Genomic DNA, 16112 nt, shown 5'->3' on the forward strand with positions numbered 1-16112 from the left:
GACATCCAGGTTTTTCCCCCTTAATTTTTTTGCCCCCCCCCCAGAGAGTGGGGCCCTAAGCTATAGCTTGTTTAGCTTAGATGTAAATCCTGCACTGCTCTTAGCACAAGCTTAGTCCCAGCTTTTCCTAATGAAGTTAAGTTTCTAAGTGATGTACAGAAGGTGTTGTTTTTTAAACAAAAGAACACACACACATTCTTTTTTATGTATTGAAAGCTTACCATTTTTGCAGACTGGACAACACTGTTCTGGTTCATAGACTGGGTTGACACATTCAGGAACGGCACAGTCTGCTACAACACAGTGAACTTCATTGCTGGGCTCACAGCGACACCATTCACATGGAGAGGGCTAGGAACAAAGCTCAAATTAGCCCATTTTCCCCCTTCTAGTAGCTCCATCAGTTAGTATTATTTATATCTCAAGACATAAAACCCACTTAGCTTATTCATTTGACAATATGGCACATGCACATAATGTAACAAAAATGAGCTTTACTTTACTGACAAAGTTCTGACAGTTCATGCTTCCAAGGAGTCAACAAAAGTTCCATAGGAGGGAAGGGTGTGTGGACAAAAATGCCCCTTTCTTCTCCTACCACTGCAATACTGACCAGATAAAGGGTTAGGATTTCACCATTGTTGTTTGACACGAAAGCCAGCTACTCCAGCCTAAAGGAACACACATATGTCCTGAGGCTAGGAGGACAAATTAACACTGGGCAAAGCCACGCCATATACCCAATGCACAATAATCCTGGGTACTGTAGCTCCCCTCCCCCCCCCCCGAGCTAGAGTTCCCAGCACCCTTAAGAAACCACAGCTTCAATGCTTCTTTGGGGAAAGTCATGTGCTTTAAATGTGTGTTGGAGGTGCTTTAAATCTATGGTGGGGATCTGGCCAATACTGAGGAAAGGCTGGAGCAGAACTTCCAGTTACATTTCCCATAGTTTTCATACCTGCATTTTAGACCTGAGCTAAAATTGCAGAAGGACCACAAGTGCTGTTGCGCCTGCTGAATGTGGCCCAATTCTACTTTGCAATGGGCAGCTGTGAGCTGCCTGCCATTTTAAATTCCCTGCAGTGCTATATGGGATCATTGCTGGAAATTCCAAGTGGCCAGTCCAATGGTCTCGATCTGCTGCAGATTGCAGTGCACTGCTGCTACCCACTGCCAGTGAGCCCATGAGCATGGGCCCTGACCTTGGTGGGGGGCACAAGTTGTCAGGTAACAAAGCAGGTAGCACTTTGCCAGGGGCCACCTCAGATCTGGAGCTGGCCTGGCTAAAACAAAATTCCCTGTCTCGTTTTCATTGTTGTACAGAAGCTCCCCTGTTTTCAGTGGAGTGCTGACTATGGACTTCAGAGTCTATTTTTCATCCAGGTTCTGATACCAGAAGCATGGGCATAGCCAGGATTTTTGTTGGGGAGCAGGCTTTTTTGGGGGGGCAGAACCTCAGATTTTTTTTGATTTGTGGGGACAGCTGTCCCCCTGCCCCCCCCCCCTTGGCTACACCCATGACTAGTAGGCTGGATTTTAAGACTTCAGAGAACTATGCACTCCCTGGCTTAGCCGTTAAACAAAAAGTTCTTTCTCATTGAATATGCAAATTCTCATATGAGAACTAAAACTCACAAAAAATTCCCTCAGCTCTACATGTCAAAAGCTTGGTTATTCATAGAAATATCTAGAAATATCTAGAAATTAGTTCTGTAATAAAAACCACCTTATTTGCTGGTGCCAGAGTTTCCCAGACATGTAACGTCCAGTGGTGTCCAAACTTTTTTCAAAGAGGGCCAGATTTGATGAAGTGAAGGGCTGTGGGGGCCGACCAAAATTGTTGAGCTTTTTTTATATAATTGAAATTGTTGAGGTTTTTTTAGGATTTTACCCCAGGAAACAAACTGCCACAGGGGCCAGATTAAACTGACTGGTGGACTTTGGACATACAGGATGAAACTGTGTGACTCAGTTTGAAAGGGCCTCTGCCTGGACTTCTCTCCAGCCTCCAAACCCTTCCATTGATTACGTGCAGATACAACTCGTCTCATCTAAATTCTCCTGGCTGCCTTTGTTGCTTTGCAGGAAGATAAGGCACCTGAACTGTACTCCAAATCAAGTAACCCAAACGGGCATAGGGTGTAGTAATACCTCCGGGGGGGGGGAGTGCACACGCCAAGTGTGCACGCTGGGGGACGGGGCAGGAGGAGCCCGCCCCTCCAGCCCATCCCTCACCGCCGCCGTGCAGTACTGGCACACTTGAGAAGCTCACTTGGAAACGCAGGAGAAGCAACCCCTCCCTCTAGCCAGCCCTGTTTCTTTGGTGGGCCTCACTCGCCTCCCGGGAGACAGAAACACGGGGCTCCGATGGGGCACCCTCAATGGATGGAAGCACTTTGCACATATTTCTACATGCTCATCCTGTTTCATGGTCTATTGACCATCGATGGCAATGTACCAAGAGCTTGTTTTCACAATCACTACCTCAGGATAGTTATCTAAGGATCCCACTCTGCCTGATGCACTTTACAGAAGTAATAGCTCTACTGTTTTTTGAAACCTGCATTTTTCTAGAACAGTGTAATATGTATGGGAGGGGAGGCTTCAGATCCATACTCAGCTATGAAATCCCTTGAGTGACCTGGAATACTAATATCTCGGTCTAACCGACCTCACAAGGCTGTTCGGAGGGTGTTCTGATCTATCTAATATTGCACAGTTTTTACTGGGACAGGTCAGTCTGGAAATGACATTGTTCTTGCAGCTGACTGCACTCTTGCATCTGGACCAAGGATGTAGCTGCACCACAGTCAATGTCTACCTAAAATCACTTTAAAATCCCTTTAAACATTAACACTTACTTACAAAAGTATTGTAAACAGGTTAATACATTGGTAGGATTTTAAGAACACTTGTAAATTTAGAAATAGTGTAGGAAATTTGAGGTAGAAAAATAATTTGGAGTAGAAAGCATGTGCAATTGAAAAGGAAATTTAAGGAACCAGGGAGAGGGGGAGGGAAGTCACAGGATCTGGAGATTTGATATTGCTTTTGTGTATATTTTTCTTTGTTTGTGGTTGTTGTGGTTGTTGTTGTTTGTTTTTTATTTTTGTTATCTTTGTTGAAAATCTAATAAAAATATTATAAAAACAAAACAAAACATTAACACTGGTGCCATGAACACAGTTTAAATTAAACTGGAACACAAATGAAGAAGGGGTGAATATATATATTATGGCTTTACAGTTTTTGAATGGTGTTGCTTTCTCTGCTTCATGAATTGCAAAACAATGCTATGTCTTGCAGACATAAAGCTCTTTGCAGTTCACCTCAGAGATGCTCCATATGTCTGGAATCAAACAATCTGTTCCTAAGAAATTCATGTCTGCCCTGAAATGAGCTAATTAAAGCTTCGCCTCCTTTGTCTCAGTGTCTACAGTCTCTAATCCTTATCACCATTCTGCTTCCTTGTGACTCTGGCAAATTAGATAAAAATCAGTAGTCTTTAAGCAAAAGGAGGAATCTGTGGGAGGTGGATCACCCTGTCTAATTATCATTCTGATTCCATGTTCCCTTTGATTTTTGCCATAGAAAATTATCACATACAAACACACACATACGCACACTTTAGTGACTAAGACCCAGGGATGCTTTCAGCAAGTTTCTGTGATATAACAGAGACCTTCCTCTATTAGCACATCCTGTGGGATTTCTTTTTCACCAGAATATTACACTCGTTTCAGAGATGTCAAGAAATGTCTTGCAAGTTTCCAGTGGTGCTACAAGCTAGCTGCATATTCTGGGGATGGAAGAGCATCAAATAGATGTGGAAAATGCCCCCAAATGACTTTGCTCTGAGTAAATGAGACATGACAGATGTATCTTTTTTTGCTTCTGTGGTGTTAGTGTTACCTGAAAATGACACCAGAGAGAAATAGGATATTGTATGACACGGAAAGCAACTGTCGGGATGAAAGAAAATCACACCACTGTATAGCATAAGGAAATGTTCAAATCTTTGGAGAAGGAGCATTTTTTGAACCAGTTCTGGGCCTTTTCTGTCCATTTATTTTCCACACCATCAAATCTTGAGCTGTTTTCTTGTACCGTGCAACCATATAAATCTCCCCCCGCCCCGTTCCAAACACATACGATTTTCTCACTCTAGAAAAAATTTCCATCATCCATTTCCAATATCATTGCTTAAAATTATGAAGCCTTTGCACAAGAATCAATACATGCCCTTATCACTCTACTCTCAGGCCTCAAGAAAAAGAAAGATGTCCCTCTCAAAGGCTTTCATAGGTCCTAGGCAGAAGTTAAAGACGTTCAGCACCTTATAAGAGATAACAATTGTCCAAGTGTACTTAATGGGGCACACCTGGATCTCACTCACAAGTAGTCAGAGCAGCTAATAGCTGCCAGTTGGATGGAAAAGGCTGAGAGGTGATGCTTTTTCCCCAAGAAAAATAGGTGTAACACCATGAAGTTGTTACAGTAAGTAACAACTCGGGGCAGCCCTGAAGAGATGCCACACACAGAACAAAATGCTAGGCTGTGGGAGTGTCTCCTCCACAGACTTGAAGCAGCCCCACTGCAGTCAGGAACCTAAATTGTGTGACATGTCACACATGCAACAGCCTTTACTGTACTGTAGCTTCCCTTGGGGAGTTCTCGGCCTTAATCCACAGTTCCTTTAAAGAGTCGTCTTGGACTCAGTTACATTAGTAAAAAAGCCCACAACCTGTTTTATATGCATTATAACACTGTGACACCAGATGGTGCTGTGGAGTCCTGTCTTTCATCAATGTGATTTCCCTTTATGAGGTTTACAATGCGTTTTAACTAAAATGCTTCTTTGATGTGTCTAGATCCAGCCCTTGCCTTTGCTCAGCTAAGAACTCTCTATCATGGATACTTTGCGCCAATTCCTTGCCATCATTTTCTGTGTGCTCAGCTGAGGTGCGAGTTTGGATGAAAGTTACCTCAGAACCAGTGTCCCTTAATCCCAGCGCACCCTCCTCACTCCCTCTCAAAGCCTCCATAGGGCCCCTGTCCACGTCCTCCTGGGCTCTCCAGACCTGCAAGGCCTTGGCTGGTCTCTCAGGCTGGCTCTCATCTGTGGGCAGGTTTCGACTCTTTAACCAACTTAACATTTTTAGTTGAAGGTGTGTTTCTAGTCTTCTCCAGTTTTGGAAAATAAGTCCTTTCAAAACTAATCAGAAAGGGTTCTATATCATTATGCCTCTGGTATCTGGGAATTTCCCCCTGTTCCCCTGAGAGAACTTGCCCACTTCTCTGTGGTGCAAACAACTCTGCCCTAAGCTGTATCTCCTGCATTTTAAAGTTAAACATTTCTTTTTCATGCTCCCTTTCTGTTTCCTTTTCTTCTACCTGAATTCTAGCTAATTTTTCTCTTTCCTCTACCTTGATCTTTTCGCTTGATCTGTTTGACTTCTAGCCATCTCCAGTTCCATTTTCATCATTTCTAACTCCTGACTGGAACGCAACACGGTCCACCTCTCTAACTTACAAGGCTCCTTCCTCTAGCTATAGAAAAGCATATTTTTATGTGTATAAGATGCCCCCATGTAAAATATGGCCCCTATTTTTTTGAACCCCAGATTAAGAAATCAATATTTTAAACATCATACAGAAGAACTTTGATATTTTATTAAATATTCAAAGCACCAGCACCTTGGGCTGTGTGTGTGGGGGGGGGGGGGTGAGCACAGGCAGGCAGCAAGCAAAGCAGGCCTCACCAACACCCGACATTCCCCAAAGTTGTGGAGCATTCTGGGAGGGGCAGTGGCTCCAGCCCCCCTGCAGCCTCCATGCTACCCTATAGCCACAGGGCTGATCTGCAGCCCCTGCAGGCAGAAATGGTAAGTGAAATGATTGGCAGTTCCAGCAGCTTCTTCACGGCAGCCGTGGGAAGGTAAGCAGTATTTTTTAACCCCAGAGGGGGTCTGTATGAAAGGAGGTGGTCTTTCAGATAGTTGAGGTCTATGTTATGTTAGCGTGGGAGAGGAGTCTTTGCAGTGTAGCTGATAACATGCATAGCACTGCAAAATGCAAGCTGTGTTTTCTACCATACAGACCCACCTTCATGAATCTAAAAATAAATAATATTTTGTGGGCAAAAGAACTCCTGGCTCTAAAACCACAGGGCCACACTCTAGGTCCAAGAACTCCAATTAATCCATATGTATTTTTTATGCTGTAAACCACCTTGTGATCTCCAGATAAAGGGAGGCATATAAATGTAACTTTAAAAGAAAAAAAAACAGAACTGTTTTAATTACCGGTACATTTCCACTTCTGATCCGCTGTCCCAGAATGACATGCAATCACAGTGAAGGGTGCGTCGTTTATGCAATATTCACTACAATGCAAAGAGGCTTTTGTTGTCCAGAACTTTCTCATTCCCGCAACAACCTTGAAAGGGAGGTCAGAATTATGTCTTCTTTACAAGCGGGAAAATAGGTGAATGGCCCAAGGCCACTCAGTGAATCCATGGCTGTCCACTAAGGAAACCTGTGACTGCCCTGAAGACTGAAGACTGAAGTTCAATTCCTCCTCCAACCACAAAGCTCCCTGGCTGAGCCTGGGTTAGTCGCTGTCTCTCTTGGGTTGCTGGGAGGATAACATGGCAGGGAGAACCCTGCAGCCCCTGCTTGAGTTCCTCGAAAAAGAGTTGAGCTATAAATGTAATCAATAAATCCTCTGTGAGATGAACTCCATGAACCAATTAAGAACAGCATGCAGGGATGAGACTAGAACGAATCCAACATGTTTATTTTCTATGTGAAGTGTGTGTATGTGTGTTGTGGGTGTGTTTCAATTAAGAATTATCCAGCGGGACAGTCAACCATGCAACCTGAAGTGCTACATCCCAAAAATGCTTTGCTGCTTGACTCTGCATAAACTGGTCTTGACTTCTCATTCGCGCATTCAGATCATCAATTAATGCTACAATAAACTAGAAACAAACACCCTAATACAAAATGTATTTCAATCTATATACATTTAATTGTGGTTTAAAATGTATCAGAGCATGCTTTTTTTGCCAGATGAGTGGCCCTTTAGTCCCATAATCCCATCTTAATATAGAAACTGGTTTGAGATACATTAACAGAAATATATAACAGAACCCCATAGTTCTGTTCAAGCTTCTGCGAATCTCAGATTTAGACCAAATACAACGGGTTTCAAAAACAGGCTCTCAGAGAATAGCTCATACCTTTCAGGAATTTGTCTAGACCGTGTCAGTAAATGCCAAAATCTTTACCATGGTGCACATGACACCCACCCCCCCCCCAATAATAATTTAAGTTTGTTGGGTGCAGATCCTACAAAGTTTTCTGTATTTCTTGTGGTATACAAAGATAGTAAATATTCCCACCCTGTGCTTTTGGGAGAGCAGCAAGTGAACTGGGAACTTTGATCTTCGTAAGCCTCCATCACGTTTGCCTTTAGCTTTTTCTTCTCTGAGCCAAAGAGATCTCATATTTTAGGCTCTGCCTGGGAGGAGAGCATACCCTATTCCTATTCATTTGTATTTTTCCTTCCAGGAAAAAACGTCCAGTTGAATTATACCACTTTTTAGGTCGGACAACTAGTGCATGCGGTATGTTAAAGAGACTCATGACATACTTAATGGTCTCATGATATTTTCCATATTATGCCTTAATTGTACTAATTGTACAGTTGCATTTGTTTCCTAATTATACTTCATCTGCCATTTGACAGCTGCAGCATATTGCAGTTCTTCCTCTTTCCTAAACCTTCTGCTCAAATCTGTGCTGTTTGCTATGACAGGACATCGGCAGCAGATCACTTTGTTAGTAACCACTGGATTAGCCTCACAAATCTCTCCTGAAGACAGACAGGCTTTAGAGATAGGCTAAAGAAATGCTTTATCTTGAAGATAAAGTTCAGTGGAGCTTACTCCCAAGGAAGTACGTACAGGATTGTAGATTGACAAACAATAAGTCCTTCATTTCTATGAATAGGAGAAAGTCACTGGCTGAAGAGCTGAGAAATGGCACAGGAACTGGTGGGGAGGGATATACCCCCCCTCTCCCACCCCCAATTTTCATGCCAACTCCATCTGTTTTAATTCCCTTTGGGCTTCTCGTCCTCGGCTACAGTTCAACTCCAGCTGCCATGGCTGTTTCCTTAACATTCTCAGGCAAATGTCACACATGGGTATGTGCACACTGTGAGGGTGAAAAGGTGTTTTTCATAAATTGTGTATGAATAAAGGTGTTATGTTAGTATTAGGGGTGTTCTTTCAATATGGTTGGTTTTGAGTTCCCCAAGGTATCAAACAACAGCATTGATGTAGGTTTGATGCTGTTCCTTCGGTTACAAAACAGATGTTCTGACACACTGTGTTATATTCTTATAGGGATGTGAAGGGTGCCATTCATATGTAGCAGTTATAGGTGATAAATGACACTTATACACAATACTAATGTTCAGGTATATGTTGAATCTCCTATATGTTATTCACTAAGATGTTTTTAAGTCACAGGAATAGTCTGAGAACCAAATGTGTTCTCATTTTATAATTGATGATATATTTAGTATGTCTAATGGGTCTGAATGGAGTTATGAATGGAAATATGTCTGAAGGAATGAATGAGAACCAGATGGTTAGTGGCTTTGAAGAATTAAAGATAAAGAACTGAAGAATTAAAGATAAAGAACTGAAGAATTAAAGATAAAGAACTGATTGAATTTCAACACATAGGACTACTGAGTTGAAGGCAAAAACAGGATGGACGAAAATGGACTGCAATACAAAGAACCATCATCAAACTATTGAATATTGCACCAGCTGAACAGGATGGATGAACTAGTAAACCAGTTACTGGATTGTGCAAGACAAGATAAGCAGAATGACAGCATGTCTGGGTGAAATAGAGGACAACCTGTTCTTGAAAGATGATTGAGACAAGACTGTTCTTAGAAGACATGTTGAAAGAAACATGCTATTCATAAAGACAGTACAACAACATGCCGGGAACCAAGGTGTTTTCAACTATAACGATTCATATCTATTTGAGGAATCAGCATGACGACAGCTAGTCCAACCCCTGCAATACAAGACAATGTAGCTGTATGGGGACCTGAGACTATATAATGGCTGGGAAGCCCAGGTGGCATCACATGCTGTGCTACCTGCAGGAGGATGCTGTCCAGAGACTCATAAAAGAACCCGATCAATTCAAACATATCAATAAGAAAGAACTATAATGTACTTGTAACACTCAGAAGTGCTACAGAAATGTCCTGCATCATATTTATGCTTATGGCAGGGAAGTGAACTGAGCATGCTCAGGAAACAAGCAAGAGAGATGAACAAGAGATGAATGCAGTCTAGGGGCAGCTCATTTGTTGTTGTTGTTGTTGTTGTATATTTACTGCCAGGGAAGGGGGCAGACACCTGTGGGGTTTTGTGCCTCAGGCGCCAATGTACTTTGACCAGCCTTGGGTACTCTGTGGTACACTTGTGGTGAGGGTACCACTGGATGCTTTGCCTCAGGCAGCAACATGTCTTGGGCCAGCCCTGATGCCGCCCTTCTTCCTGCAGTTCCTTAGTTGGATAAGCAGGGAAGGGAACTGGGTGGTTGTCCAGGACACTACATGGACACACACACAGAGAGAGAAAAACACTTTATAAATTCCCAAATCACTTGCTGCTCTCCCAGTGACACAGGAGCCGGCAACATCTTTAGGCTGAGGGCCACGTGCCAGTGGTGGGTACGGTGTAGGAATTTTGGGGGGTATTTTATAATATAGAGCCCTGGGAGTGGCCCCCAGATGTGACTCTTACAGTAGGATGCATTAACACCACACAAAAGCCAGAGGTTTCTACATACCCACCCCATGCCTCACCAGGCAAGCAAGAGGCATTACCACAGTTTAAGAACGTTCCAGCCAGTCAAGCAAAAGCACCAAAGGAGGGCATGGAGCAAGGAGAGAGAGAGAGAGAGTCCTGTGACAGAAGGGGGTCTTGGGACTCTTCCCAGCACCAGGTAGAGAGCCTTGAGGGGCACATTCCTCTCCCAGGCCTGAGGTTCTGCGTGGCTGTGATAGTCTCCACACCTTTACCCTTCCCTTTCCAGCCCACGGATAAAGAGCCACTGGCAACCTTTCTCTAGTCACCAAGAAATAACAAAATTTCCCACTATAGGCACTTTCTTCTGGATCTCTTAATTGGTCTGTTATTGTATGTTGGCCTCTGTTATCGTACGTTTCTGCTCCCAAACGCTGAAAACCCGGAAGTAAATGCTCCAGTTTTCGGATGTTTTTCAGAACCTGAAAGTCCAACACGGCTTGAGTGCAAGAAGCTCTTAAACCAATCAGAAGCTGTGCCTCGGTTGCTGAACGTTTCAGAAGTCAAACGGTCTTCCGGAAAGGATTACGTTTTACAACGAAGGTTTGACTGTATTATGTTTTTCTATATGTTGGAAGCTGCCCAGAGTTGCCGGGGCAACCCATTCAGATGGCTGGGGTATCATCATCACCATCATCATTGGATAGGATGTTCCTAGTTTCATCAGAGAAATGTTGGAGGGTCTGGTTCGCACGTCTGCCGTGTGTGCGTTCTGTGGAAGGCGAGGGGGCTCTGTGGCTTTTTGCTCTTCAAAATATGGCAACCCTAGGAAAAGCTGTATCTCTCGAACCATCCCTGGTTCTACACATGGCATGAGGGCCTACTCTCTTGCACCTGGTTGTGCCCAGACACTTCTTTATTCTAGAATTTGTCAGCAGAGAACATCTTTAGCAAGACCCCCATGCAGAATCCTGCTGGGCCAATTCTGAAAGAGGGTTCCAGCTGGAATTCTGCTTGATGTCAGGTCTCAGGTTTGACCTAAACTTCCAGGGCTTTTAAGTTTCCTTCTCCTGGTCTTTATGAGAAAGTGCAATAACTCAAAAGTGAAGCACTTGGTTCATGTGTTTCAGATTGCGTATTTGTGGGAGATTTCCTGTTTTCTACTTGTTTTGCTCTTCTCTTTGAAAGCTGAAAGCAAAATGCATGGGTGTAGATGCTCCATTTTTTTGTTTATTTGCTTGTTTTTCTTTGCTAAGGAAAATCTTAATAAACTGTTCCTAAAAACAAGAACAAGAAAAAAAGAGTGAAGCAGTTGATTATTACATTATTATTTTTAAAAAGATCATGTCCAACCTCCTGATTGATTTCCACTGCAGGATTATTGCTTCTTGTCCATGTCATTTTGAAATATATTTATTTAATACATTTACTTACCATTAATGGAACATTCATATAAAGTTGATGTGTGAGTCTGTAGTGTAAGCGTGGCAATATTGGTGGGAGCAGTTATTTTGTCTCCTTCCTCTTCCTTCTGCCTTCCTTCACATGCCACACTGATTGGGAGCATACAATCTGATCCATTTCGAGGATGGGTTTTCATTTTTATCAGGTTGTTGATTCTTTCTGCAAGTCAGCCAAAGTTGTCTTAACACACAAGATTCTACTTGACACACTTCAGCTGGCTGCCGGCAGACAGGAGCTGACATAGCAGATTCCATTTGCTGAGGTGACTATGGATTGATCTCCCCCAGAGACTTCTCACCGTATGTGCCAATAAACCAATGAATGTGTTAACCTGATACTTGCTGGATAGAAGGGTTGTAGAGAGACGGTGTGACTTGTACTTCTTCAAAGAGCAATGCGTCCAATATAGACTCACCCCTTCTGTCGCCTGATCTCTGCTTTAACTAAGCCTCCACCATCCTTCTTCTGAAATATCCTCCCTCTCTTCCCTCTCCCTGGAGAGGCTTTTCTTGACACCCACTTCAGACTTCCTTTCTTTTTAAAACATTCTCCCAGGTTTTTAACATCAATTTTTGTAATTTAATATTAAGGTCTCCTGTATCATTGGTTTTAGCTCTCCTAGGTGGTTTTAGCCGTTTTATATGCTAGTCAATTAATTTGCTGGAGGATGACTATTGTTTATTCTTTTATGGTGCATTTTGGTTTTAATGTTGATTTGTTTTTATTTCTTGTATTGCGTTCCCATTTTGAGAATGTACTTTATGGTGATAAATAAATATAAAACCTTTACTTTATTTTATAGATCTTGCACATTTTAATTATGTATCCAGGCATAGTACAAATGCCTAGTGTTTCTGTACTGCCAGTGGAGAATCATAGACTCAAAAGCCCCCGCCCCCCATCCCAGTGCACTGACGGTACAGGAGACCCACTCCTATTGCATCCCTGATAGGTGGCCACCCGATCTTTGCTTTTAAACCTCCAGAGAAGGAGAGTCTATTAAGTAAGATCATCTAAGACTGATCTTTTCCACTGCTGGATACCTCACACCCCCAGGAAGTTATTCCTAAGGTTTAGTTGAGACCCTGTTTCTTGTAAGTTAAACCCAGACCCAGAACTATCTTCTGGAGCAACCAGAAACACATCAATGTGACAGCCCTTCAAATATTTAAAGATGCTGGCCATATCACTTTCCCTTATTTAGATTAAAGATACTCAACTCATTCAGCTTTTCTTCATAGGACTTGACATATTCCATTTTCCTGATGTCCTTCTTAAACCACGCTGCCCAGAACTGGATTCAAGTTTTCCAGATGAGAACCGACTGAAGCTGCATTACCTCATTCTGAACAAGGGGGTGATAGGTTCTATTCACTCCACCTTACCGGCGATTGTGCTTTTTATTTCAATTGCTTTCTCTTTTATCATATTGCCATGAGCTTTTATTCTTTTAAGATACATTCTTGCCACCTGACACCATGAAGTGGAAAGAAATGGCTTTATCAACTATTAGAAGCTTTTGAGATTTTGAAGAAAGGACTCCAAAGGGTGCCAAAATGTGCTGAATCATGTGCCATTAACCACATATTTATGAAAAAGCCCTGTACAATATTATAAAAACAAATTGCATGAAACAATGAAAACAGCAGACAAGGAACGGTGAATGTGGATACAATCCAGGGGCAGATCTGGTTCCAGTTGCTGGGCCAGCTGGGGCAGGGCAGCTAAAAGCAAGCATTTGCAAAGGCAGAGACTTCCTGCTGGCTCTGGTGCCTCTAGTTTCCGGCAGGGACTACAGTTACCCAAAGCCCAGGATCTCTTAGAAAAGATTGTTCTGGAAGCACAAGTGCACTGACTTTTTTCCTCTTCTCTGGCGCTGCAAGAAGACACATGTGCGCGCACACACACTGCCATAGGTAGAGGTGGAAAAGGGCTTTCTGCATGATTTGTTAACCCTGTACAGCATCAAAAGCTTCTGACCACATGTAAGTCTCCTGTGTGAACCAGGCTGAATTTCAAAGCACATTTTACTTCTATTAATATCAGTAGAAGGATGCTCACATTTAGCACTCTCCCATAGAAATGAATGAGCATTTTGCATGCTTCACTTGGGGTGAATTGTGCTCTGTATTCCTAATTGTTTCACACTTTTATGGTGAATGTTCTGGGGTCACTATTAGCTAACTTCAGAATTGAAAAGTCATGCATGATATAGCTGCTAATGCCTGTTTTAATGTGACTTACACTGTAATTAAACCAGCTTGAGCATTAGGACAACATTCTCTGGTAGCCCTCTCTAATTACAGCCAACAGCAACAGTTCACAGTGTGAAAAGAATTCATAACTTATTTCCAGGAAATAAACAGTAGGAAAATTTTGCTTGTCAGTAGAAGGGCACTTCTAGTTTTACTTTTAAATAACAAGCTTTCATTCCCCTCATAGCATAGGACTTGCCATACTTCTCTCACAATAACTGAACCTTCCCCTCCAGCACGGCAGTCCAATCTCTCAGAACAAATGGGCCACAAGAGTACTTTGGCACAGAACCCGCAGGCTACAGACTGAATGAAAATGTCCATATTGTAAATTAATATTCTTTAAATCAATATACTTATTAGAATATATATAAATATATATAATTAATAGATTTTATATTTTTATTTATAAAAGGAAATTCAATACACAAATAAATATGTGTGCTTTCCTTAACAATGCAGATATTGAATCCTCATCAGAATAAAAAGGTGGGGTATGACAACAACAACAATAATAACAACAATAATAATAATATTTCAGAAGGCTTCTAGTCAAAACGATTTGAGCCTCTTTTCAAGCCAGTAAATAAACGAAAGCCTGTGATGATGAAGAATAGTGCACAGCACCATCAATATTTTGAATCGGGGCCAAGGCCCCCCACTATTGAAGGGGGCAACACCCCCTGCCAGAGCCCTTGGGGTGCCCCACCCGGGAGCTGGGAGGGGGCTGGGAGAGCGAAAGTGAAGATCGCCCTCTGCGCATCCCAGGCACATGCTGTGGGGAAGATGCAGCGCTGCGCCACAGTCCGCCTCCTTTTCCCTGCGCGGGGAGGAGGAGGAGGCAAAGTGCAGCGCTGGGCTCCACACTCCACGTCCTACTGGGTGGGACATGTCATGCAACATCACGTGATGCACACCCCCCCCCCAATGTGGAAGGCAAGTTGGCGCCCCTGGTGCACGGGATGTGCAATGGCCACTTCATCCTCCTCCCCTGCCTGACACTTGCCGTAGTCCTGCAGCATGGACCACCATTGCCCTCACAAGGGCTCCATCCCTGTTGTGGCCAGGCTGCCTTCTCCAGAAGCTGTCACCTGTCCTGGGGCCTGCAGGGAGGGACAGGGTGAGGAGTGACTCTCGCCTCCTCCTCTGCCAAGTGAGGAGCGGCCCCTCAGTTGTGCTGCCTTCTAGACTCCCTTGGCCAGGGAGGGGAGGGGGAAAGCCCACCATTCTCCAAATGGCAGGAAACCAGTTGATGTGTCCCCCCACTCCAGAATATGCAGGGGGGGGGGACCTGTGCCAGCTGCAAAACACATGCACACAGAACTGAGCTCAAAGTCCCAGGGACCCCAGCATCACACACCCCTCTCCCATATCACAGCACCAAGCTCAGAATGAGCCCACCATGGTGTCCCTGCCCACTCACCCCTGCCCTCCACCAGCCCGGGAGGCTGATCCTGCCCCCTCCCTTGCCATTGCCCACTACCTAACCCACCCCTGGGTACTCTCCTAGCACCCACATGCCCCATTTTAAGTGCAAGGCTGGAAGGTGGAGAAGAGCCTGCCCAAGACAAGAGCACCCCTGGGAGAGGAACCCCCCTGCCACCGCCCAAAGGAAAGGAAGGTGCTTTGGCCTGGCAGAAGGCAGCCACCGGTGCCAGTAGAGCAGATTCCAGGGCTGCTTGCCCAATGACCCAGGCTGGGGGAAGCAGGAAGCTGGGAGGTACAAGCCTCCAAGGGGAGGGGGAGGGGAGCAAATCAACACAAGGCAACGAGGCCATGGTGCCCAGACTCAGCATTGCCTTGCAGGTGCCCCAGAGCAGTTTAGCCCCCGCCACCGGGCCTTTGCCTCCCACCCTCCAGACCCAGCCATGGACAGGAAGAGCAGAGGGGCAGCTGCAGCCTGGGGGGGGGACAGTTTAGGATACACCATGGCACGCCATAGCCACCCAGGAGGAACCCCCACTACCAAAAGTGTAGCCACCTTCCAATCACCTGGTGTACCTGAGATATTGGAGGTTCCAGGTGTGGCAACATTAAAAATAACTGCAACAGATCTAGAGCTCTGTCTATCAGTGATACTAATTAACGGCAAAAAGGCACTCTGGTGGTTGAAAGAGACTGAAAACCCAGCAACATGCAGGAGCTAAATGCCACTCTACCTAGTATCTGGTGTATGGCGTACTTGGGGACTGATCACACAATACACCCTTTCATGCTCTTCCTCCTCCTGTGAGCTTTGATGGAATTGTATTTTATGCAGATACATCAGCAAGAAATTCAGAAAGAGGAAAAACGAAGCATATCAAAGTGTACATTTATACCTGTAGAGTAGCTGTAAATATTAATGATGGCCAGGACAATAGCAACTCTTAAGGGGGTGTTTATTGTAATGGTAATTCCAGCTGGTGAATGTATAGTGGGGAAAGTGTGGTGAGCAAGCGGAGTCTGAAAATGAAAAAATGAATGAGACAAATCAAGGGCAAAGGGGGCTTTAAAATTAGAGCCAAGACAGAAGCAGATAAACTAGAATAGATGGTTCAGAAAAA

At 43.9% G+C, this 16112-nt stretch overlaps 1 protein-coding gene across 5 annotated transcripts in view; it reads right to left on the reverse strand.

The window, feature by feature from the left end:
• The window catches only part of VWC2L (von Willebrand factor C domain containing 2 like), a 120497-nt gene that overhangs the window by 79492 nt on the left and 24893 nt on the right, over positions 1-16112 (reverse strand). For 3 of the 5 annotated variants that reach the window (XM_082228282.1, XM_082228281.1, XM_082228283.1), the window contains exon 3: positions 222-351. The exons of 1 other annotated variant lie outside the window; for it this stretch is intronic. In XM_082228282.1, the coding sequence (XP_082084408.1) occupies positions 222-351 (130 nt within the window). Of the gene's footprint in view, positions 1-221; positions 352-2671; positions 2783-16112 lie in introns of those variants that run through there. One more of the 5 variants, XM_082228284.1, reaches the window with a different exon arrangement.

This window comes from Podarcis vaucheri (genome assembly GCF_965113315.1).
Source record: "Podarcis vaucheri genome assembly, chromosome: 1".
Classification (NCBI taxonomy): domain Eukaryota; kingdom Metazoa; phylum Chordata; class Lepidosauria; order Squamata; family Lacertidae; genus Podarcis; species Podarcis vaucheri.